Here is a 27,367-nt window from a genome sequence, read left to right as displayed (position 1 = left end):
TGTTGTAAGATATTAAAAGTGAAATTTTGTGGCTCCACAATTATTTATGAATTTAATGTTTTCTGAAAAGAGAAGCGCTTAACATTTAAAAATTCTCAATATTTGCAAAAACAATTGAATTCTCATTCAAATTTATTATCATTCTGCCAAAAATGCTTGTAACCCAGTATGCAATACATGCATGATACTGCTTTCTTAGCGAGCAAATTAAACTAAACGCCCTCACTTGCATACTGTGAAATTGAATGAAATTAAAATAGAGAAAAAAAGGCAGAATTGTTAAAAGTACAAAAGCTCAGCTTACTTAAATTATTTAAGTAAATTGATAATCCTTGGCGCTCTTGTGAGACGGTATGATAATTTATATATTTTTAAAATTCTTAGTGAAAAATAATACGCTCTCTAGTTGCAAGCAGCTTTGCAAGATTTCAGTTGTGCATCAGTTATCAGGTGGCAGAAATTATTGACATTACTAGTATTAATAAGTTGCAGCCTTGAGGGAAGTATTTTTAAGAGCGATTGAAGCTAAAAATGGAAAATATACCAAAGAACGTTGCCTTCTGCAAAATTCGCAACTATAATTTAATCAACTCGTACATATAACTAAATTCAATTCAAGTATTAATAAAATAATTTTAAAACGAACGAGAAGAGCTTTCCGAATGCAAATAAATATATAAAAATATGCCATTACACTCACTAGTGGAAGCTTAAGTCATTTATAAATAGAATGAATAATGGTAATTAAAAAAAAACGACTATTATTATAATGAAGAAAATTAAAAACAAAAAAAAACATGTTTATAAATTTAAAACTCTCCAGTCAGTTGCTAAAACCTTTAACTCAACCAAAAGCATAGCTTAAAAATGTTTAATTTATTTTCTTTAGCTATGAATAAAGTTTTAAAATAAACACATTATGTTCGTTAAACAATAATATACTGTTTTCATCTGCACTACTGGCAATAATGTACATACATACATGCATACATTGCACTTCACTGGTTATTGCACATAGTCGACGACTATCAGTCCTCCAAATTTTGCATAATCCAATCAATATAATGTGTAACTCGTGTATAAATCCCTGGCCAAGACTCTAAGCCGCATGGCTGCATACCGAATGACACAATACCAACGACAAAATACGGCGCATTCATATCACGGCCACGCATCGTCAGCGGCGCTCCAGAGTCGCCTTGACATGTATCCTGCTTAGCTTGCCCACCCGCACATAATTGCAAGCTTTGGTTCACCGGAATGTTAATTTTTTTGAATTGCGCTTCACAAGCATCCGTATGCCAAATGATTAGCGAAATTTTCTTCTTCACTGTGCTGTAGGAGCTCACCTCCGTGCGACCCCAACCGGCCACGTCTGCGTATTCATTCTCAAATGTCATCTGTCGTAATTCATTCGTGCTTGGTAGACAGATGGGACGTATCATATCCGAGTAGTTCACATTCTCCGCCATTCGAATCAATGCAATATCGTAAAATTCGGATCGTGAGTGTGGTATGTATTTCTCATGGATAATGATGCGTTCGATCTTCACCTCTACATATGGATCTGAGCACCGACTGTGTCCGTCAGCAGTTTGAATACAATCGGGATTTGAACTGATGTTCCATTCGCCCAGGCGTACACTGTCGAGTTTCCAACTAGTAGGTATGTTGGGATTTCTAAGGCAGTGTGCGGCGCTGAGCACGTAACGTCGGTTGATGAGCACGCCGGCACAATTAAGAGCCATGGCGTTATAAGCTATAGCAAGGGAAGAACGTAAAATCAATAATAACCTTATAAAGTGTTAAAAGTAGATTTATTTATGAACATTTTTGGAGAATTAATATTTGATGAGTTCGTCCCCTTAGTATTAAAATAGCCTATAAATTTTTTGATGTTTTGAGAAAATGAATCTCAAACTTTTTGTCGAAAGTAGCTCTCACTCAAATCTGGTTATGTCTGTAAATATTTATTATTTTTTGACTGACGTTTTGACTCACTTTGTGGAACTAGAATTTGACAAAATTTTGACCACATATAAAATCGACGATGGAGAATCCAAAAATTCAATAAAAAAATAATAGCCTATAAGCACATAGGCTATTGTTATACTAAGGGGACGAGTTGTGGTTAAGCCTCATGGAAGTTTTAAGTAATATTTTTTCAACAAAATTTTCAGAATGAAAACCTTTCACGCTGTGTTTAGAGTTGGAGTTAGCCCCAGACGAATACTAGAATATGCTGTTTCACACGACACAGTTCCCAAGACAGTCGGTTCTACGTTACCAGAACAACCCGGATTTGTTTCCGGCCAAGGACTGTCACTACAGCAGCATTTTCCGCACATGTATTTGGAATATTTATGCTGATACAACAACAACTAAAAGGTGTTGTAAAAAATAAGAAAATAATATTATATAATTGGCGTTTACACTTCTGTTAGGTGTTTGGCGCACTGTTCCTCCTATTTGTGGCGTGAGACTTGATGTTGAGGGAGCTACAGTTTTAAATCTACTCCGAACGGGAAATGGTTTTTTATGAGGACCTTTTTCATGGCAGAAATACACTCGGAAGAGTGCCATTGCCTGCCGAGGGGCGACCGTCTTAGGAAACTTTTTCATTTTGCTGTTTCATGCACGAAGACTCGAATCTACGCACTCCCGAATGGTAGTCACGCACCAACCCATTCGACTACGGCGGTCGCCGAGTGTTGTAGTAGGTTAAAAACCTCTACCCATCCAGAATCAACAATATATGTCCGGCCGCCGTAGCCAAATGGGTTGGTGCGAGACTACCATTCAGAATTCACAGAAAGAACATAGGTTGGAATTTTGTTGAAACACCAAAATTAAGAAAAACATTTTTCTAATAGCGATCGCCCCTCGGCAGGCAATGGCACACTTCCGAGTGTATTTCTGCCATTAAAAAGCTCCCCAAAAAATATCTGCCGTTTGGAGTCGGCTTGAAACTGTAGGTCCTTCCATTTGTGGAACAACATCAAGACGCTTGCCACCAATAGGGGAGGAACTCGCCCAAACACCCAAAAAGGGTGTACGCGCCAATTATATATGTATATATATATGTGAAAGTACCCCTCACATGCCTCCTTAAACCTATTCATATACCCCCTTAAACCCACTCACCTCCCATTTTACCCAACCTGTCGAAACAGCATGTTTCCTGGTCCTATCGTTAGATGAGATAGACGATGACAACTAGAATGTTTTCGCCCGATTTCTGCTGGAAATTTATTAATACTTTTCAAATGGAAAGGACCATGTATAGCGTGCGGTGGGTTCTACGTACCGGTGTAGACCCGTCCTATAACCGAACAAGCATTGCCGCTTCAGCGCATTTTTCAAAGGTATTAGAAGTTAATACTAAGGTGACTCGTGATAGTATGGCATGATTCGTGACTCGTAGTTGCTTGCGAATCCTCGAGGTTACAACTATTTTAACGTGGCGGGTTAAAAACCAAGCGCACAACCAGATATCCTGGGCTGTTTCTCCTTCTCACATTAGCTCCGTTCGAGAATGCCCGGAAGCTATCCCGAGAATACTTAGGCGAAGCCCGGAAGTTTTAAGCTGCTTGGACCATATGCAGAAGAATCGTCCTGGCCACTCCCAAGTGAATAGCGATCACGAACTTTCACCACTTGCGTAGACTTCTACCATACATATGCAACCATCCTTCGATGGAACAATGAGCTTTACGACGACGTAGACATAGCGTAGCGAATGAAGATCTAGCGGCCTCATTGGTTGGGTCATGTCGTCCGAATGGATACAAACGCTCCGGCTCTGAAAGTATTTGCTGCGGTACCAGCTGGTTGTAGCAGAGGAAGAGGAAGGTGTCCTAACTACTGTCGGTATTGTTGCAGCAGATAAAGTTCTGACTACCCCAAGGGATCCATGGATTCACGGATATAACAATGACCATAGCTGATAATATTGACACTATTTGGATTGATGCCAGAAGCGCTATGAACTAATTCTCTGCTAAGATTATTTATATAATTTTTGCTACAACAATGACTTATGAGACTGACCCTTTCAAAGCTGGCCTATATTGAATCTGTACACGTGAGTGGGTATGCGAACTTACAAAATAATTTATATTTTTCTGTACTTACGCCTTTGATACTTTATCAATGCTGACCACGGGTATTCACCCAGCTCTGTATCAACGCCACCAAAAATACGCGTATTAAAAGTGATCCCACAAACTCCTTTTGAAGGCAGCAGTTTACCTGAGTCCCCTTCCAGATTCTCTGCATTGGGATTATCTAAACAGCACACCTAAAACAAAAAATACAGTCATGTACTTGATCCATCTCAATCTGAGCTTACATTATTGAATTCAAAAGCTGTTCAACTATGATGCACCTACGCGTGTTTTATCCTGTCCCAACGTTGCATTGGTATCAAAACCGCAGTAGCTTTGACGCAGAAATTGTATAATTTGATTGTTCAAATTTTTACCTGTAACTAAGCCGTATAGCGTTGGGCAATCCGATAGGGGGACGCAATGACCTTGCAATCCGAAGGGTGTGTTGCAAACACCATAGCTAACAAACACTAAAAAATCAAAATAGATCCATAAATCAAACTACAAAATATTGCATTTCTTACAAACTAAAAAATATGTGAAGTACTGTTTAGTAATTCATTTAAAACTTAATTGAAGTTGTATTTAGTATAAAAGAAATCAATAGCAGAAGGGTTTGAGAGCAGATTAACCTTTTTAATGTTCTTTGAATACGAGGATTACCTAATATATATTTTGCGCCAAATAATGAAAATACAGCAAAATAATAATGAAAATGGTCTTATTGTTTTCTCCTTGGAAGTCAATACACTTTTGCATTTTCTTGAACCAAGTTTCAAAGCGCTTTTGCCACTTAGAAGTGAATACCTCCAAAACGAGCTGCTTAAAGGCCTCTAATTTTATTTTTGATGTTCGGGAACAAAAGAAAAGGATAAAGCACCAAATCAGGACTGTAAGGCAGATTACCAATTAATTTGATGTTTGAGCTTAGAAACTATTTTGTAATGTGTGAAAGCTCGAATCGTCTTGGTGAAGGATGATTCGTCTTGGCAGTTGATTGTTCTTAGTTCTCCGAAAACGTTTAACAAACAAATGGTTATGTGCCACTCATAATTAAGTTTCTCCAATGGTCAACTTGCGACATAACTAGGTTTTCCCAAAAAACAAGGACCATTTTTTTTGAGGTGCTTCTTCCACGAGTAACTTTTGTTGGATTAAGCGCGTCTTGGGGCACCCATACTATCGATTGATATTTTGTTTCCGGCTTATATGCATTAAACCAGGATTTGTCCCTGTTGCGGTGTCAGAAACGTTCGTTGAACCACCTCGACTGAATTTCTTCCCCGTTTCTTTACCCCAATCGACACGAATCCTCTCCACGCAATTGTCAAATTATGCGATATCCAACGAGAACAAAACTTCTTATATATCAAATTTTCATGAATTATTGAATGTACGGGTGTGCTGGTCCCACTAACACCCAAGGATGCCTCTCTATCTTGCGTTATAAATTGACGCACAGTATGGATTGTTTTTGGCACAACAACAGTATTTGAACGCCTTCACGAAATTCATCCTGCAAAGATCGATAGCCACGAAGAAACACCCTATACGTTGTACCATCGTGTCACAGTTGCTAACGCCAGAAGTAGAAGTAGGCTGGTCAATGCACTATTGGCTCGACAACCCACGTTGGAAATCGTAATAAATCATCACACGAAAATATTCTCGAGTTAATCCCGTCTTTTAGGTGAGATGAATTTTCAAACTCACTGAAAAAAGAATACATACACTTTGTTCAAAAAGTTCGCCGAATATATTCAGAAAATTCAAAATAAAAGTTTCTTCCTCAAAGGTGATATTATCGCCTTCGAAGTACTCCCTATCAATTGCAACGAACTTATGCCAGCGTTTGATTCAGCCCTCGAAACATTTCAGGAACTTCATTTTCGGTATAGCCTTCAGAGCTGCAAACATGAAGCTTAACTGTAAGCTTAACAGTTAGTGGAAGTTGTTGATTATCAGCAGTAAAGCTGGACCGAGGTTTGCAACTATTCGCCCAAAAGCAAGATTCATCTGTGAATATTACATTTGCCCAATTCTGTTCTGAGTTTGTCTTAGCCCATGCAAGTCTTTTTTTAATGTCTAATAATGAGGTCAGCGGTTTTTTCAATGTGATCCGGAATTTGAGGTCTTCTGCACGTAAACATCCTCGAATCGTGTTTTTGGATACACTAACACAACTTTTCCTTAAAATGAAATCGGCTTCACGCAACGATAAATTCGGCTTTGCAACAACCAAATCAATGATATTCAGATCTTGCTTTGGAGAGATATTTTCTTTTTTCGGCTTCGTCCGGGAAAGTCGTAAACATTTTTGGATTTGGTAAACGTCGCACTTCTTTAACTATTTTGCTGCAGATGCATGGGACATTTTTGGACCATTAGGATGTGTACATAGGAACACTGCTTCAATCAGTTGAACTTTTATCAGGAACTCATTTTCTACACAAAATTAACTAATTTTTTTTATAACGGAACCCTAAGTTTGAATTTCGCCGGCCACGCTTCTGTTAGACAAACTGTAATTGGTGTACACTTCCCTTGCTAGGTGTTTGGCCGAGCTCCTCCTCCTATTTGTGGAGTTCGTATTCATGTTGCTCCTCAAATCAAAAGACCCACATACCCGAATTGTAGATGGTTTTCTATGGGCAGCTATAGCAGAAATCCATTCGGAGGTTAGCCATTACCGATAGGCAGCCATAACTATAGGCAGCTATAACGGAATATCCATACGAAGCGCTACTTTTGTATTTGGTACATCGTGGGTTTGTGGTATACTTGTAGGTAGGTTCTCTTACGCTTGAGAGAGTCACTGGAGCCTGAATTCTGAGATGCATTGGAAATTAGTCATAGTTTTATCGTTATTTTTCCGAACTTTATCAAAGAATTGCTTATTAGACTTTTTTAATTCAATACAATTAAGAAATAGATATTCTTCCAATACGATTTTAAATCACTTTTTATTGAAGAATTTCTGGAGAGTGTGGCTTGCGGTTGATCTAAAGCGATTTTGCTTAGTTGGAATTTAAGTGGATGCCACTTCGGGAATCGATCACCCAAAATCTAACTGAACATTTTGCGCCTTCCAATATTATTTGGGGTATAAGATCGTTGCCTATTGCAAGATCGGTTTGATTTGGAAAATGGCCACTTTTCACGTTGTACGTAATTTGAACTTTGGGATTATTTTGGTCAGCTGTGGAGATTAAGATTAAGACTAGTTTGTCGGTGGAGACTAAAGATGAAAAGCAGAGTTTGTTTGAGGTTTAGACTATTCTTCCACCCATGCAAGAGATTCTTCATAGTCCTAGTATGTCTTCAGTTCCGTTCGAACTACTCGAGTGTGCTTGCTAGAAGTAAGGTTCGATGATACTGTTATTCTTTAAAACGCTCCAAATAATCAATCTTTTGTAGACGAATAGATGCTTGGTGCCATAGCCATAGACAAAAGCAGTTCATAACGACGAGCTTACTACAAAATTCACGTTGCGTATTTACAACATAGCCAGAATTTTGATAACATTTTTTTATAGTTTTCACACGATGCACGGCGAAATCAAAAACATTTAAGAGTACTTTGAATGCTTCTATCTGGTCACCCTTTACTTGCTAAATTAAGTAAGATGAATCTCGAGGAAACTTGGTCAACGATTTTTTTGCTTTTGGCTCTTATCGTTAATATTTGGTCACAGCTCTACTCTAACGTTAAAACTTACATATGTATATGTGCTACCCATTTACTATTTTCTCTGCTCCGCTCGCTTCGCTCTCCTAGCTCTTATCGCAGCTCCATTATCAGAAACTCATATTCTCTTAATGGGCGGCAGTGATTTCACGTACGTACATTTCAACGGATTCTGGTGGAGCGGTAAAAAAATATATACATACATGTATTGGTGATTTCAAAGTTTTCGCCGTTTTGCACTCTAACAAAATTAACCCTTAAACAAATTTTCTGTTTTCACTTATGTTATTTCTGGGGTTTAGCTAGAATTTGAGCCTTGGTGTATTTAGGGGTTACATGGGTTTCGTGGGTTCAAAAAATCGATTTTTTGTTTTTTGGCTTATTAATTTCTACAACATCTCAAGAATATTATCCTAAATTTTCAAGTCTATCCGAATAATAGTTTCGGAGATACAGCCTTTGGAAGGTTTGCACTTCAAGCCACTTTTATTGATACTCAAAACTTTACAAGCGTTTTTCTCAGAACCGTGTTTTCAAAGTCGGTGGTCAAATGTTCTCGAAAGCTACTCAACCGATCTTAATGATATTTTACACAGGTAATTTACGAGATACAATTTGCTCGTGCTTGAACGAAGGACTTTTGTTTTTCTTTTCAATTACAACTATTTAAAAAAAAAAATTTCAAGCAAATTTTACCGAAATTTTCATTTTTTTGGAAAAATGTCTGCCAAAATTTCCATTTTTTTCTTTTTTTTCTTTCCTTCGTTCAAGCACGAGTTTAAGGTCTTACCTAAAACACTTATTTTTGTTTTTTCATTTTTGATGATCCTGTCAGGAGTTATGCTGACTACGCGGACGCACCTTTTTTTCGATGCGTCACCGGAAATGACGTCACAATGGAGGAGTTTTAATTTTTTTTGTTGAAAAATTCAGAAATTATTCTTTAAATATGTATTTATAAGACAGAAAAAAGTTTGAATTAAATAAATAATTTTTTACACAGAAAAAAAAATATTGAAAATAGGCCTTTTTTACCCGACGAAACCCATGTAACCCCTTAAGAGACATAGTAAAATTTTATAGTAAATATTTTTGTGGAACATTTTTGGCCATTAGATGGGGGTGTATGAGTATGAGTATTTTTCGCCGTTTCACACAAAAAGGTTCCATCTGTTCAGGAGTTCATAATAATAATAATAATAATTGGCGATTACCCCCTTTTCCTGACGTATTTGTGGTGTTTGTCTTGATGATATTCCACAAATGGAGAGACCTACAATTGCATGTCGTCTTCGAACGGCAGATGGTTCTTTATGTTGACATTTTTCATGGCAGAAATACACTCGAAAAAAAACTTTTTTTATCAAGTCTTACAGATACAGCCTCATTTTTTAATAACAAAATAAATAATATATGTACACAGATTGGTGTTTCATGACCGGGGCACTTCAGAATGGTAGCCACGTGCCAACGCATTCGGCTACGGTGGCTAATTGACGAGTTAGAGGGCTAAAATAGTCTATACAAATATTTATGTGTGATATGTGGAAGTATCAATAGGGCAGTATCTTACATTATCAAGTTTTGATAGTTTCACAGATTATCGCATTTGCTTACAGAAAGGTGAACATTTTTCCAATTACAATGTGGAAGCTTTCAAACAGTTTTTCTCTATTTTTATTAGAAACAAAGCAAATTTTAAATGCAATTCGCCTCGAAAAGTTTGACTGTAGTAACGAACGCCGGGTATAGATAGTATTTTATAAGTATTTTTTTTTATGAAAATTAATTTTGGTTACCTACGTTAATATACCACAGCTTACATACACATTTAAGCATCTTTCGTATATAACTGGTTTTACAACAGTTGTGGTTGAAAAAATAGCACTCAGAATTATTTTGTTTTCTTTGCACTACTTTTGCTTTTAAATAAAATATGCTGCAATGTACACTTCGATTTTAAACACTTTGGATTATCAAAGTAAGATGCGTTATATAATTTATGTTTGGTCCAGGGATTCAATTTGATTATTTATTGTTCTTACTTTTGAAAGCTAAAAAAGCATTTTCATGTCCAGATGTTCAATTAGACCCGGTATAGCCTCAATACCAAAGAGGCAGCGAAAATAATTTGAAGGCAATATATTATTATTTATTATAAAGAAGAATTAAATGCATTATCTTTGAAATAAAATATTGGGCGTCATTGGCAAATATATCTTTGAGAAATGAAAAATTTGTTACGACGATTTTCGCACGAATACATACAATATATATTTATAAAGGATTGACAGTGGTAGTGACAGAGATTGACAGTTTGGTAGTTATTTAGAACTTTTTTTCTACCAAATGTATATGTACGCTATTTTAAAGGTATCAAAATGTTAAGTAGTATTTTAAATTCTTTTAAATTATCTTAAAAGATGAGTTTTTTGTGATGGATAGCCGTTTTTTAAGAAATACTTGAATTAATGAATGTAACTTATTTTCAAATTTTAAATATTTCAAAAGTAAGTTTTAGTTTTGTTATATTTCCACGTGCCTAAAATTTAAAATTGACAGGACTTGGTCAAGTTTACAATGAACATCACTTTGGTTAAGCATCAGTTCTTCTTTTATGATCTTCCTCATGGCAATATCTATTAACAGTATCTCATATGATGTTTTTGCTTTTATTTAGTCAGGCATAGAAACTTTCGCCCCTTAGCAAGCAACCTCCGAGCGTATTTCTGCTATGAAAAAGCTTCTCAGAAAAAACTATAAGTTCCTCCATTTGTGAAAACCAGCAAGATGCACACCCCAAATTGGAATAGCAGCTCGGCCAAACCTTAATAAAGGGTGTAAGGTGTGCCGTCGTGGATCACTTTGGTTTGTGACACATTTTATTTTGTTTTATATGATACTAGTTTCCGGTGTATTTCGGAATTTTGAAAAAATTACATTAAATTCGTAATCAGCTACCCCAAAAACCGAGTAGTAATTTTTATGAGCTTAGAATATATTAATTTGCAGTTGTTCGTTATCACTAGGCCATAAAGGCTTAACCCCGTATTATTCAAAATTGTTTATTTTTTGCAGATAAAATTCTTGTAGTGTAAGAGTGAAGCTTTACCATAGCTTGAGTATATGTATGTGTTCCATACAGGGGAGAGGAGAAAGGGAAGGAAGGAGGAGCTTTGGGATTAGAAACGATGATCACCATGCATTTACGACGACGCCGACGATGGCTGATTTACGTTCGCAGTTAGCCGCTTCAAGCTACTGATGAACTTCGCCAGATTTGTGATATTTATACCCGCTATATCCGCAGGCATAGCGAAAAAATGAGAGACCAGATGTCTAAATCTTTGCCAGACGAGAGCAGAGCAGCTGAGAGGAAAGAGTTAAGATGATTCCACCTCGTCCTAAATACAGCTTCTGCAGAACGGACTTGAGGCAATCCCAAGTCTCACCGCATGAACACCTAACGGACAATGTCCTGTAAGGATACCCACCAAATTCGAGAGCTGGGGCTTTGTTAGCCTTAGGAGTTCCCTCGAGCGTCCCCGATCTACCGTGGCCAGAAGGATCTCGCGACCTTGCACGTTTGCGCACTAGCCCAGCGCTCGTTGAGTTGATTCGACGCCCATCTTTCCACGAGTAGATCACAGGTTCTTAAGGGAACCCCAATCCTCTCATTTCGCTACGAAACCTTTTCCAAAATTCCCTGTCTAACCAGCTTATCAGCAGTTTCCCTCTATGCCGCTCTGACCGGGAACCCAAATGAGCCTGATGTCAAAGTATTCGGATGCAATCGAGAGAGAAGCCAGACATTCCCCGACTAATCTCAAACGCACAAACAACGAGCCCAAGGCCCTAATTGCCGCTTGGCTATCGGAGTAAATATTTACTTCTTTAACGGTAATTACCGAGGTAAGCAACCAATCCACTGCTTCCTTAATTGCGGATAACTCCGCTTGGAAAATACTACAGTGGTCCGGAAGCCTGAATTTGAGTTCGATGGGAAGCTCCTTACAGAATACTCCCCCATTAACCTTTCCGTCCAACTTCGAGCCATCCGTGAACATGTTTGCCATGCCTTGCCGCCAAATGTTACACTCTGCCCACTCAACCCTTGAGGGAATATGAGTGGAAAAGAAAAAAAATCATATATCGCGTTATATTTTTTTGATTAAAAATAAAACTCAATTTTCAAGTTTATTTGCCTTTTTAGTTTTATTTTTTTCACTAAAAATAACGATTATTTTTCCAGTTTTCATTTTTTATTGGGAAATAAAACTATTTTCTTGAGCGATATTTTTTCTCTAAAATTTTTTAGCGCCATTTTTTTTTTTGTAGATCAAAAAACTTAATACTCCTCACCGCACTTAAACTCACCAGAATTCTCCTAAACTAAATAAAATACACTCGAAAAATGAGTTTAGTTTTGGATGAAAAAAAATTATAATACTCGATTGTTAACATCAGAACGTATGAATATTGAAAAGTTTTTTTTTTAATGTTCAAACGAATGAGATATAATATTATAATAAAAATATAAGCATGAATGTGTATTTAATTTATTCTTTTTCACATTTTCCAGAAAAAAAAAATATACTGGCAATTTTAATTTTTTGCCAAAATGTTCTCTATGTATGTATATTACATGATACAAAAATTAAACCTGTCCAAGTTGAGTTCGCCACATAATTTTTATACATATTATTATTATAAGTGATTTTTTTCTCAAATACAAATCGACCTGCTACCCATTTGAACAAAATTTAAATGTACATTTTCGAATTTACATACGTTTGTACATATATACACATTCTGGGCTAAGTGGCTTGAATATTGTGTACCGATTATAAAATTTTACTTAAACAAAATTTTTGATAAGGATTATATTTGTATTCCATTTCTATAGAAATCCATACATGTAAACCAGTTTACATACATATGTACACACACATAGGTGCGCATACATACAAAAAATATTGAGCTGATACGTAGTATACCCTTTTTAAAACATTTTACTAAATGTAACGCATTCTCTTTGTAAAGTAAATATGGTTTAAATACTCTTTCTCAAACACATTAACGAAAGTATACTCGTACATTAAATTTATTCAGTTATTTTTATTTTTATATTATAATTATATATAATATTATTTTAATAATAAAAGTGGCACAAAAAATGAAAAACCCAGACGAAAAAATAATGAAAGTCGATGTTACAGATTAATAATCAATATTAGGTTGCATATCACTTGTCTTGATATATATTTTACTGTTCCAACAATTAAACCTTACCGAGATTTACTCCTCTATCTTTACTTCCAATTAAATGAGAGCCTGGTCCATACTAAAAAATATCTATGCTATAAGTTTGACCTTCTAAGATACCCAGTGATAAGCAAAACCCACATTACTAGACAAAAACATATAAATTTCTAGTTGGTCAGTCATGGCGGACTGCTTAAATCCCCTTGGTAGTGAACGTGTGAATATATATTGTAAAGAGGTGTCGCTGCTGATACTATTTTTGTGTTAGCTCTAGTAATATACTGGTGGTTTGAAGGTGTATATGTGAGGTCTCGAATGCAGTAGTTGACATTCGTTTTAAGCGTAAATATCCACTTTTGTCTGACGTCAAAAATGTCTACGTACGAAAAAATAGCATTTGCGGGAAGTCATGCTTCGTCATTACCTTTCAAAGAAAAGTGCAGCCGAAATGTGTTGGTATACATGTACGGTATTCACGCTCCACCAAATAAAACTTGTAAAGAGGGGTTCGACGCTTCGAAAGTGGCAAATTCGACGTGAGTGATAAAGATCGTGAAGGTGCACCGAAAAAAAATCGAAGATTTTGGATGAAGACGCATGTCGAACCCTTGATGATATGTCTAAAAAGTTGGACGTAGACATATTAACGGTCGGCAAACGTTTGCAGGCGATGGGAATGGTGCAGAAAGCAGGTAACAGGTAATTGGGTGCCACATCAACTGAAGGAGAGGGCTATCGACATACATTTGATGACGTGTGAGATGCTTCTTGAATGGCGGTCACTGGCGATGAAAAATTTATCTATTATGATAACCCTAAGCGTCGAAAAAGTTGGAACCTGCCAGGTGAACCAGGTTCATCGACACCGAAAGAAATATTCGTGCTTGAAAGGTTATGTTGTACAAATACTGGGATCAGAAGGGTTATGAACTCCTTAAACTATCTGAAACCATCACTGGCGATCGTTGTCGACTGCAGCTAATGCGTTTGAATCGAGCTCTCAAAGAAAAGCGGGCGGAATGGGACGGTAGACATGACAAACTGATTTGGCTGCATGGCAACGCCAGGCCACACGTTGCCAAATCTGATCAGATATATTTAGAGGGACTGAGTTGGGAAATCTTGCCCCACCCGCCGTTTTCCCCAGACTTAGTACCTTCGGATTACCTTATGTTCCGATCAATGTAGTCAGAATGGATCAAGTCAAAAGATCTCGAATTTTTCGTCAGAGGAATCCGTATGCTGCCTAAAAGATGGAGTAAAGTTGTAGCTTCCAATGGCCCATACTTCACATAATATCATGTATTATTAAATTGTTTAAATAATTCGTAATTTTGGCTAAGAAATGACGGAAACTTATTCCCATACCAATATTAATAAATATATTTTATAAATTATGACCAGAAGCGTGAGCAAAATTGGAGGGAACGCCAAAAAGTCGGACTAATCAATTGCCATATAAAGGTCAAATAAAGAAAGGCGACTATGGTAACAGGATATATTGATGAAATTTCCATTGTACTGAGTGCTTTTTGGGACAGGAAGTCCCAATTATGTTATATCGTGGCTCTTCGATATGTGATATTTATATTAAAACAGCTGTAGCTCTGCCGATTCTGTAACGTGAATAAGAACCATTTTCATTTAATTCAAATGGATTAAATCTCTTTTTATACGATAAATTGCACCTAAATAATCTTTCATCATTTACTATATCAAGATCTCTTTTAATAACTTTAAAATTAAAAATTTGTATTCGTTTTGAATATTTAGGGGCACAGACAATCGTAAACTTTTCAATTTGCATGAAACCAACTTTAGTACCTGTTTTAAATGTAAAACCGTTTCTAAGCGAAACAGTTTGACTATGATTCAAATAAGTTGCTGATTCTCTTAAAGCTCAGTTCAACAAATTTAGACCCGGCTTATTTTGACTATGATTATCCGCCATTATATTTAATTCTCAAAAATACTACTTTCTGGTCGGCACACAGTGAGAAATAGGCGGAGTTAAGTAAAACTGTCTAAGTTTTTTTAAGATTAATAATGCATACTGATGACTTCGTATTACATATCATTACTATTTGACTTACAAAGAAAAAATTTCAAAAAAGTTTAATTTGACAAGTAGTTAGTTCGAGTTAATCCAAAAAATTTCTATGAAAATATTATATACAAGTTTTGGACCAATAATTAGTCATTTGAATATTAATTTGAATATTAACCTAATCTACCCTTAAAATGATTGTCGAGAGAAAGAGCACACTTGATTTTTGGTCATGATTCAATTATAGAAGGTTAAGTAAGTAAACAGCTTTCTCGCTTCCTCTTGACAAATCGGTTCCCTTATTTGAAAACATGTTGCTTCTTTACAAGTATACGCACATGTTTTATAAAAAAAACTTTTAAATTGTAGTAAAATTTAAACTTTTGGTACAAATTATTATGTCGGCAACATCGTTGAAAATCGTTGAAAATCGTAAACATTCAAACTGTAAGCATTTTAGTAAGTATTATAATAAAATCGAATTAATTTTCAAAATAATAACGTTTTTAATTATTTAGGTTGATGGTGGTCGTGCTTCTGAAATAGAGGGATAGACAAGCAAGTATCAATGTTATCTCGGATATATGTGGAAATTTCAAGATAACTTGCGAGGACATATACAGACGGAACGAGCTGACGATTACAACTACTACAATATTATAATTACCATACATGGGTGCCACGAAAGAACGAAAAAAAAAATATATAATTAAAAGAACTACTTTGGAGGAGAAATGCATTGGTCCGCAGCCGGAAGAAGGGTGCAGCTCAGTCACGCACAAGGCTGTGATCTTTTCACTATTGATCTGTTTTAACAGCTGCGCTGTTTATTTGTTGTTTTCTTCTAATGTAAATTGAATCTATATTGGTCAGTTTTTCTTTCATTTTTTATTACATTACCAATTGCTACTTTGCGTACTTTTTTCTACCTTTAGGCAAGAAGGGGAAAACCTCTTTCTCAATCCTTTGTAACTGCAACCCAATATAAGGGAGCGTCAAAATTCACTTGTCATTACTTACCTAACCTTCTAAACTGAATCATGAGTTTTGGCTACAAATATGTACATATCTGCATACTTAGCCTTACTCAACCTTTTTTCATAACAGGTAAAGTTTTCCACTTTGATTTGCATTATTTTCGATAAAAGATAATTTATTTTTATTTAGCTAAAGTTTTGTTGCCCTGTTTTGCACAAAAAAACCCTGGAGCACTGCAAATGACGTTTTATATTTCCTGCGACTACCTGGCTTTGTGGTATTCTAAAATAAAAATCGTCAGACCATATTATAAATGACGATGCTAAAATATTAATATATTAAAATAAATATGTAGTTATCTTTCATATTTAACTCAATTTCAATTTACTGATTTACGCATATTCATAAATAAATATTTCTATACATAAAAATCATAAAACTAAAATGAGTTTCAAAAGTTGAATAATTGCTTGAAACTTTCGAAGATTTTCAGACGAAAGTTATCTATGTATACCGAAGGTTTCATACATAGTAAAAATACTAAAATTGAGCCGAATATTTGAAAATATTTTGGAATGGAATGGAATTTTGGACGGGCGGAAATTTAGAGGAGCAGATGGATCTGGATTCATTACTCTCCCGCAAACTTCCCATACTTTTTTATGAATCTTAGCAGTTTGGAAAAGAAATAGGTATAGCTCGACCATTCTCAAAACATGCGACTCTACGCTTTTGCCAGACAGCGGCACAGAAAATACTTTATACTATCCTCATTCTCCAAACAAGATGAGGACAGTGGATCGTCCGTTGATAGGCAGAAATGACCATATGTTGTCCCTATAGATCTATCCATTCTTGGTTCTCTATTTACTTATTCTGTAAGTTTTATTGAGCTGTCTAACTAACTAACCGGAAATTAATGGGGTTTCATCGGACTTTTTAGCCCAGTTGCATACGCTCTGCTCTTAACTATTCGGCTGCTAGTTGCCAACTATATAGACTATACGACACAATTCTTGTGTTTCCTTTACGAATGAAGAATTTCTATGGTACCTGATTTTTTAATTGATTTTTACTGTTGAATTTAGTAAGCAAAGCTTCTCGTGTCTTCAATGTCTTTTCGTAAATAAATTGTGCTTACTATCATATTTTTCGCATAATCGTATTTTATCGCGACGATTTTTTAAATGTATCGTAGATTTCGAAATTAATATTTGCTTTAAATTATAACTGTTGTGGATTTTATATGAAATGAATTTATCCAATATATTTTCTCCAGCACTGTACATATGTATGTATGTATGTATATTAAACACCTTTATTAACAATATTGTGAACTGGATACCTACCAGCATTTATGGTCAATACGTAGAGAGCAACGAAGATGCCAACACTCAGTTCGACTAGTCTAAACATAGCCGCTGCGGTGGAAAACATTTTTTTGCTTTATTTCCCTAATTTACACCTTGGCTCCTCATACCAAAATATAACGGCGTACATATAGTAAAATAGTGTGTCGTACTTTATAGTTCAATATGTTTTCAATATATCTGCGAACGCCTATTTACGCTAATCACAGCTTTCGCGACATATCACCGACGTTTTTAGGCGAAATGTACGACTCACTATGCACCTCCAATCGCCAACCAAGTCAAGCTCAGACTGAGTTCGATGAGCGTTAGCTCTGGCTCTGTGCTTCTTTCTTGCCAGTTCTTCTTGGATTTCTTTTTACAAATATACGTATAACATAAGTATAAACATATGTATGTATGTATGTTTGTAGTATGGGAAATGTGTTTTACGTGCACGGTGGGAGCGTAAATACTTGTATCAATAATGAGCAATAGGCAAAAAGTTTGCTTGGTAAACTACATTTGTTATACCCGCGCACTCTTGTACACAAGGGTATTATAATTTTATTCACATTATAGAGATGAAAGAAATCGATTCAGTTATGTATGTCCGTCCGTTCTTACGTCGAAAAAAATTTTGTATATTTCATTGTCCATGGTATTTTGGTATTGAAAATAGACGAAATCGGTCTATAACTACGCCTCTATCCCACATGACGGTCATTTAAAAAAAAAAGAAGAAGAAGTGACGCGGCAAGAATAAATTTGAAAATGGCGGTATCACACCAATTTTAGGGTACATGCTTACGACTTGATAACGATATAAAAATCGCGAAATTTGGTACACGTATAATCTCCCACCTCATTTAGATCCGACTTAAGTATTAAAGTACTCGTATATGTTAAGACTAAATTTTGATCTGTCTATCTAATGTTAAAAGCTATATCTCTTATTGCCAATGAGTTTGTTGACCCCAAAAACTAATAGCTAGACCGAATTATTATTATTGTTATAGTTTGCTTAAGCGTCAAAGTTAATTATTTCCACTTATTTCTATGCGTTTTGCATCAATTGAGTTCAGGTAAGATCATTGCGGGTTATTTCGTCAAGCAGGCTGCGTCGCCAAGATTCCATCGTTGGTATTTCTTAGGCGAGTTTTCTGAGTGTGTGTTCAATCCATGCCCACTTCCTCTTACGGATTACGACGTCATTCGAATATGCAATTCAGCGTTCGCTATCCCGGTTTCTGGCTACCAAGCGTGCATTATTGTGCGGAGGCATCGAGTTTCAAACGTTTGAAATTTAAAAACATTCTGCACTGGTATTGGCCAGGATTCACAATCACACAATAAGACCGATAAAAATACGTAGTTTCGTTTTCTCCGCAAGCTGCTTGGAGTACCACACTTTTTGGAGCATCGCAAAGGCTGCTTTACTTTGTTTAACCTCATATGTACATATATATAATATCTTATGGCGGCCGCCGTAGCCGAATGGATTGGTACGTGACTACCAATCGGAAGGAATTCACAGAGAGAACGTAGGTTCGAATCTCGGTGAAACATCAAAATTAAGAAAAACATTTTTCTAATTGCCTCGGCAGGCAATGGCAAACCTCCGAGTGTATTTCTGCCATGAAAAAGCTCCTAAAAAAATAACTGCCGTTCGAAGTCGGCTTGAAACTGAAGGTCCCTCCATTTGTGGAACAACATCAAGACGCACGCCACAAATAGGAGGAGGAGCTCGGTCAAACACCCAAAAAGGGTGAACTCGCCAATTATATATATATAATATATATATATGTTATATCAGCGAAAGCGCCATCGTTTGCAGTAATGTCAACGTGAACTTTTCAACTTCTTCAATCTGTTGACCAGCAACTGTGATATTATTAGTCTTGGCGGTATTTATATTAATTGGTTTCGTTTTCTTAATATTTATTTTGAGACCGCACCTTAAATTTTACTAAAATGCCCATATAAAGTTAATTCCGGACCGAATTTAGCACTTCCTTACTTGTTTTGGAAACAAATTTTATCGGCAATATTTTTATATAACATTTTTATTAAATTTTGTGATTTGCCAGCCCTTCAGCTTTTTGTATTATGGGATCGTTTTTTTCCCATTCACATTAAAATTTGCATGTTGTGGACTCGACTTTAACCGTTCAAGATTATCACGCTTTCTTGATAAACATTAAACCAGGCTGAAAATTTGTGGCATATTGCGATACAGCAGTTTTGCTAATTTATAAATTTTGATATGTATATCGTATATATAAGTATGTACTTTATATTTAGAAATACATACACATTCATACATACATATGTATATGTATATGTGCTTTATGGCGGGTCGATTTAAAAATCGGTCATTGCTCTGTGAAAATCGTATCCTAGGGATCAAAATAAGAAACTTTGCCGAAGGAAAAACGAGTTCCTCTAACCTGAACCTCTAAAACCCAAATTGGGGGACATCAGAATTCGTTTTAGAGGTATGGTTCCTTCGGCAAAGTTTCTTATTTTGATCCCTAGAATATGATTTTCACAGAGCAATGGGCGATTTTTTTGCCTCCCCACAAAATACACTAAAAGTTCGACCCAAATCGGGGGACATCAGAATTCGTTTTAGAGGTATGGTTCCTTCGGCAAAGTTTCTTATTTTTATCCCTAGAATATGATTTTCACAGAGCAATGGGCGATTTTTTTGCCTCCCCACAAATCGACCCGGCCTAATGTGCTTACAAGTTCAACAAAAGTTATTCCTAGAAATGCATTATCATCATCATCATTATATAAATACGCCACATTAAACTATTAAACCCCTTTTTTGAATTAACCATTCACACGATTTCAAGGAAATTACTTCCGTTAGGGCAGAGATGTTAACACCGGTATATAGGGGGCACCTGACATATAGACGAAGATGAACAAACCAATATATCTCTAAAACCAATTAAGCTGGGGAATTGAAACTTGGTATGAATGCATAAATTGTATATATGTACCTGTCTTATGGTGAAAAGTGGTAGGTATTGGGAGAGGGGACATAGCGTCTCCCCTACAAGCTCAAGCCTTCATATAGCTTTTCTCTGAAACTGCTTATCCTAAGTTATTGAAATTGCATGCAGCTACATACATAAATTACAAATACCGTGCTTAAGACGAAAAGCATTAGGTATTGGAAAAGGGGGCGTGACAGCTCTCATACAAGATTAAATCTCATATCGTGTATACAAAATAAATTAATCAACGGAAAATTCAAAATTTTAAAATCATTTTATGGATCCCTACCAGAGTTTGAAAAGAAATTGGTATATATTAGCTAAGGAATTCCAAGTAAGCTCTTCCTTATATAGAGTTTCTTGGTATTTGTCAAGATAATTATTTTTAAATTTCATTTAAATTAAATTGAACAAAATCTACTGCTTACAGTGAGAAATGTTATTGATCGACTGCGGGAGATAATAGTAAATATAAAAGTACAATATGTAAGCACATGAAGTCATTTATGTATATGTATATATATATGTATATATAATTGGCACGTACACCCTTTTTTGGGTGTTTGGCCGAGCTCCTCTTCCTATTTGTGGTGTGCATCTTGGCGTTTTTCCAAAAATAGAGGGACCTACAGTTTCCAGCCGACTCCGAATGGCAGATATTTTTTATTAGGAGCTTATTCATAGCAGAAATACACTTAGAAGTTCGCTATTGCTTGCCCAGGGGCGACGGGTATTAGAAAAAATGTTTTCTTAATTTTGGTGTTTCAGCGAGATTCGAACCTACGTTCTCTTTGAATTACGAATGCTGGTCACGCACCAACCCATTCGGCTACGACGGCTGCAAGTCATTTGTCAACATGAAAAACGGACAAAAATAGTCAAGTTAAAATCCCATCTAAATAAAATAAAGCATATTTGAATTAAAAGTAACCTTCATCATAGTCATATTCGACTTTTACTCTAGACTCTAAACTTAAATTGTTCAAAGCTTATACTAAACCAGTTAGCTAACTGTTTAAATACAATACAATTTTTGTGTTTTTTTAGGACGCATAAGTTGTGTGCATTTTCTCGGAATACTTAAATACTTAATTGAAATTTAGAAGGATTTTTGGAGGCTTTCCTTACCATTGGAGTCATTGCGATTTGACGAACTAAATGATATCTCTCTTTTGCAAACCCGCAGCAGCTCCTCGTTGTATCTGATTCTATAACAACCATCCTCAACCCGGATTGGACCATACACTTTTGGTAAGACTCTTCTTTCGAAAGTTCGGTTGATTGACAATACCCTTCAGTGTATTTACTAATAAAAAAATTCATTATTAGTTGGGGCAATATAATAAAATACGTTTATACCCAACAAGTAAGGGCGAGCTAAATTCGGTCTGGACCGAACTTTATATACCCTGGCAAATTTTAATAAAATTCAATTTGGGCTGTCTGAAACTTATCTAAAACTATTGATATAAAAAAAAGTAAAATAACACACATCATAACAAAATTTTATGCATTGACAATAAATGTACGTACGAGTATACTCGTATGTTTGTGTAAGACTACAATATCACTGCCAACACTAGAATTATTCTGTTCATCATCTTGATAAATTATTCCTGGATTATCATCTTAAGCTTCGTTGCTTTGATCGCAGGCCACTGTCTCCTAGGTCGACATGCTCAAATATTGAACGTACGTCATTTCGACTATTGCAAAAGCTGCACGAATAAGGAGGAGGAAGAGTCTGTCAAACATCTTCTCTGTTACTGTGCCGCGTGGCAAGCCACTACGATTAGATATTTTGGCTCGTCGTTCTTGAATGATACTGATGATCTTAGGGTCATAAAATGAAATTGTTAAACGAGGAGTAGCAAGTGAGTTGGTTGAGAGACCGACTGCCCCTTTTACCCACCATCTGAAGCCTCCTGTGTTGATAATTCAGTAGTTTTTAGAAGGAAAACAAGTAGCCTATACCGAAATGCTAAAACCAAAATCCCAAATATATTTACTGTCATTAAAAATCTTAACGACGGATGTAAAACAAAAATAAGAGAAGATAGAAAATATATTGAAGAAGTTGCGGGATACGGAAATGTTTAGTCCAGTCCTTTTTTATATAGTTATGAATCAAATAATAAAGGCTGTCGAAACATTAGATGGATGCAAAGTAACGTGAACATACTAATTCTATGTTATGCCGACGATGCCGTTTTGGTAGCGGAATCTAAAGACAGTCTTCAAAGACTACTACTCAAATTTATTGTAACAGCCAAACAATTCAATATGGAGGTCTCAACAGAAAAAGAAACAGTTTGGTAGCTTCCACGGGTCCGATTAGATATAAACTTAAAATGGAGAAGACTATGATAGAGCAAGATTTGAAATTTAAATACCTGGGAGTAGAGGTATCGATCGAGTGATCGCGAGGTTCGAGAGAGATGCATGCAGGGTGCACGTGCTCTTTCAGAGATGTAATATGGAGCAATAAATACATGAAAAATTCAAGCCAATCACATATATATAAAACTACAATCAGTCCTATACTGATTTGTGGAGCTGAGACAACAGCAGAAATCTCAAAAACCAAACAACTGATGCGTACAACTGAAATGCAATTAGAAAAACACGATAAGATTGCATTAGAAACGATCTAATCCTAACCGAAACTGGAATAAACGACATCGTTAAGTTTACCAGAAAAAGTTGCGGTCCTTGGAACGACCATGGGACAAGGGCTGGAGGTGACTTGATTATTAGAGCAGCGTGAGATTTTATACCATCTGGAAGGCACAGGCCAGGCTGTAAAGTGCTTACTTTATATGTAAATTGTGTGAACAAAAACAGATGCACACCTATAATAAAAGGCTAAGAAGAAGAAAATCTCAAATACGAGTAATAGGCAACTTCTCTTCGCCAAGCGTTAGCAAGTGGCGAATAGATGAAGCAACAGCTTTAAATAAGCATATTTTGGTAATGCTGAAAAAGAATTGTCAAAAATTACATTGGTTTGTGAAAATAGTGAATTATACCAGTTGTGTAAGGTATAACCGTACTCGCTAGCAGCAAATCCTGCTCGATAACTTTGTTGTTGCTTTCACATGCAAATTTTTCTTCAAGTTAGTCGACAGTTTTAGTCACTGCGGAGTTCCATTTGATTCAAAATTATATGTAATTATATACTTGTATACGACAAGAGCAAATTCTGCCGAATCTCAGAAACTTATCCTGAAACTTCATACTCGTATATACCTCGAAAAATCTCTTTCTGTGAGATTCCGGGACCTTTTGATCAAGACAATATATACACAATATGTATGCATTATTTCCTGGACTGCTGTAGGAAAGGCGGTATACTTACATCAAGAACTTCAACTCGTTTAACAATCACAATATTTGACTTTTAATTGAAAATTATTAAGCTATTCATATTTACAAATTGCGTATAAACTTATCTGCTATGTTATTAATTGTGCATCTTAGTTATCTATACTACTTTTTAAAGTGTTTGACTAACGTTTTCATCGTCTTCATGGTTCCATCATACTTTTCACCCAGTCTATGTAGTTGCCCACACGTGCGTAAACACCCGGCCACCCATCAAAACCGCATGGCTTAGGGCCAAAAGAAATAATGCCTGTCACAAAGTACACAATGCGATTATTCAACAGCTCTGGTAACATCAACGGTCCACCGGAGTCTCCGCGACATGCATCGATACCACTCACGCCACCCGCACACAAATGGTGTGTACCATCGATATAACGGTTCAATGATTTGTATGTGTTGTGGCACGTATTCGTCTCCCAGATCCTCACGGAAATTGCCATTTTCACCGGCGATGAGAGCGCTTTAGGTTTGTCGGTGGCGCCCCAACCAGCCACTTCCATGGTAGAATTCACAAACATATTGTCATATAATTCCTGAGCTACCGGCAAACAAATCGGGCGTATGAAGTCACTGTAAGTTACACTCGCTTCCAGCCGCAACAAAGCTATGTCATAGAATTGTTCGTTCGAATTGCTCACATATTTGGGATGTGATATGGCTCGCTCTATACCCAATTCTATGAAGGGTGGAGCGCATGATTCCTTGCCACGTATATCCACTTCGCAATCAGGATTGGTCCTTAAGTCCCATTCACCCAAACGGACGCTGTGTAGTGACCGCTCATCGGTCTGATTGCTCTGGTTTAGGCAATGTGCAGCTGTGAGCACATAACGAGAATTGATAAGACTACCACCACAGAGAAATTCAAGCACATTGGCTCCTATGTATAGTGGGCAGATGGAATAATCGTTTTCGTAAAATAATGTAAATTTTTTGTATTATTTTAATTTGTATGCACTACTCACCCCTTCTGTATCGAAGTAACGCCATCCATGGATAGTCCATGATGCGTGTCTTATTACCACCATAGATGAATTCTGAAAGAGCGGTTCCACATTCTCCAGCAGTGGGTAGTACATTTCCTAGCTGTGTACCGGTTCTTGTATCTGTCGGAGGTTTTTGCAAATGCTTCTCGGGGCAACATACCTGTTTATAGGGAAAGAATAAGTAAAAAAAAAATAACTCAAATAAGTCTTAGAAAAAAAGTATGTTTGTGAAAGACAATTCTCAACTTCGAGGATTTTAAAAGTTGTTTGCATTAAAATGGGTTTTCGTTTATTGTGGTAGTATCCGCCATCTTAGCCGAAAAGCTTGGTCCGCGATTACCTTTCGGTAGTACCCGTGTTCGGAACTCGAAGCTTGAAATATAAGGCAACCGTTTTTATAAAAGCGGTCGCCCTTCGGTAGGCAAGTGTATTTCTGCCATGAAAGAACCATATGCAGTATCGCTCACTGTGTTCTATTAGTGCCCGGAGGTCAGATTGTAGCTGCATAAAATATCTCCCATAAACGTTTGGGAAATGCTGCGGAAGTGACAGTCGTTAGCCGTGTATATTTTAGAGTCGACCCCGTAAAGTATAGCCTGCTGTCACTGGAATGTCGGAAAATTCTCTATATAGGCACAAGGTTTCTCTTTATTCGCAATTATTTGTCGATACTCGAGTTTTGAACTATTGTGTATAACTTTGCAAATTAGTTTACCATAACAGTATTTAATTGTTTATTTTTATATTCGCGTCCACCTGTGCGCAAAGGTATTATAAATTTGTTCGCATAACGATATATAAACAAAATGACTCAGAGTCACGAGAGGAGTCGATTTACCCATATTGGACCATCCGACCGTGCGCACGATAATTCGAGCAAATTTTAATATATTTCAATGAAACTTAGTACACATACTACCCTTTATCCAATGTACGTTGAAACTGGACTAAATTGGTCAATAGCAACGCCCACCTCCCTTATAACGCTAAAGAAAACGAAGTGATATCTCTGTTTTAAATGAGGCAGAATTATTCATATTGGGTACAAAGAATGAACCCAAGGAAAAAAATATGACTTCAAAAAATGTACGGGGTCACGCCTACTACGCACTTTTGCGTAGATGTGTATATCTGAATAACAACTTAATAAAAGTCGTGCAAACTCCGTGCACGAATTGCTCCTCATCTCATTTTGATTCAAAATAAAAACTATAGAGATAGGATACGAACCACACCTTATTTTTATATATGGAAACTAAATTTTCGTTCATCCGTCTGATGTAACATCCTATAACTTTCATAGTTTATGAGTTTAAAATGAGCGCAGCTATATAAAGTTCGGCCCAAACCAAATCTAGCATTCTTATTTCTTAAAAATATGTACTCAAATCTTTGCGATAAAACAAAAAAAAATATGCTAACATTTCGGTCTAGAAATTCTGCTCTCAAAATTCCAATGCAAAAAACATAAATTCCCAGTAATAAAACTTTACATTTCTCCTATTTAGTCAGAATACAAACAACTTTCTTCTATCCCTTCAAAGTACTACAGGAGGTCGCTAAATGGGTTCTTTTATAATATACTTGCATGTATGTATGTATGTGGGTGTGTAATATTCTCTCAAGTCCAACTTCTTACTCACCACAATCCTGCGTGTATTCTCCGTGAATGTGTTATCATAACCACACTGACTCTTCCGCAATGTTTCCTCAACTTCTGCATTTACATCTCCAGAAAGGATATCTACAATAAATGGACAATCGGCCAACTGCACGCAGATGCCTTTGCTATTGAATTGAGACTCGCAACGACCATAGCTAACAGCCGCTGTTTTTATTTAGCATAAAAAAATTAAGCAGGATAATACATCAGCTATCATATATTTGCATATGTATGTATGTATGTGTTTGTAATTCGATATTTCGCTAGGAACTTACCTACATAAGCTGCACTGTACAAAAACAACAGTAACGCAATAATTAAACATGAGGCAGTCAATTTAAACATTTTGTTAAAATTAAAGAGCACTTCGTCTTATTGTAGTCAATCGAACAACTTTTTATAAAATACCACAAATTTCTATTCTCTAAACACGCCTTCACGCAATACCAGTCACTCACGCTACTAAACAAAATCGCCGACTTGAACGCACCTTAACACCTCAGTGTGGTGCGGTTTTGAAAATTAAGAAAATAACCCAACGATAATTAACGCTGCTATCTGCAGTGCAGCGAAAAAAGTACACGCTGATTTATTGGCGTTGTCGTAGCGGTCGATGTGTGCACAACCGTCGTGTTGGCGATAAGAAATGAGACTGCGAGAGTAATATTCATCAAGTACTTCGATGTGAATGCTAAGCGCTGCTTATTCGGAGCTGAGCTCATAGCATCTCCCAATCAATCAAATAACCAATGGGCTGATGCGGCGTTGAGTAATTAGCTATTGAGAATTGTCGATGTTTTAATAGTTCGTTGAATTGGGAAAATTCACCCCAAACACCCACTCGAATTCAAGGGAAAAGTATAAAAAATAGACCACAAGAGAACAAA

At 36.3% G+C, this 27,367-nt stretch overlaps 1 protein-coding gene across 1 annotated transcript; it reads right to left on the bottom strand.

The window, feature by feature from the left end:
• Nucleotides 1-239: 239 nt before the first annotated feature.
• LOC128868633 (transmembrane protease serine 9-like) lies at nucleotides 240-27,143 on the bottom strand. The gene is made up of 8 exons (XM_054110977.1): nucleotides 26,756-27,143; nucleotides 26,461-26,645; nucleotides 24,797-24,977; nucleotides 23,975-24,711; nucleotides 17,437-17,533; nucleotides 4,392-4,579; nucleotides 4,135-4,300; nucleotides 240-1,759 (listed from the first exon to the last, which is right to left on the bottom strand). Exons 1-8 carry the CDS (start codon nucleotides 26,823-26,825, stop codon nucleotides 1,029-1,031), a joined length of 2,355 nt encoding a protein of 784 aa, XP_053966952.1. The 5' UTR covers nucleotides 26,826-27,143; the 3' UTR covers nucleotides 240-1,028.
• Between the last annotated feature and the right edge of the window lie 224 nt (nucleotides 27,144-27,367).

Source organism: Anastrepha ludens, chromosome 2 (assembly GCF_028408465.1).
Source record: "Anastrepha ludens isolate Willacy chromosome 2, idAnaLude1.1, whole genome shotgun sequence".
Lineage (NCBI taxonomy): Eukaryota > Metazoa > Arthropoda > Insecta > Diptera > Tephritidae > Anastrepha > Anastrepha ludens.
Note: the sequence above shows the minus strand (reverse complement) of the source record. Positions and strands in the feature narration are given on the sequence as shown.

Coding starts and splice junctions, on each gene's coding strand:
- LOC128868633 (XM_054110977.1), bottom strand. CDS start 26,825: ATGTTTAAATTGACTGCCTCATGTTTAATTATTGCGTTACTGTTGTTT. Junction 4,301..4,391: donor TGGGACAGGATAAAACACGC/GTAGGTGCATCA, acceptor TTTTTGTTTTAG/GTGTGCTGTTTAGATAATCC. Junction 1,760..4,134: donor ATTGATAAAGTATCAAAGGC/GTAAGTACAGAA, acceptor CCCTTGCTATAG/CTTATAACGCCATGGCTCTT.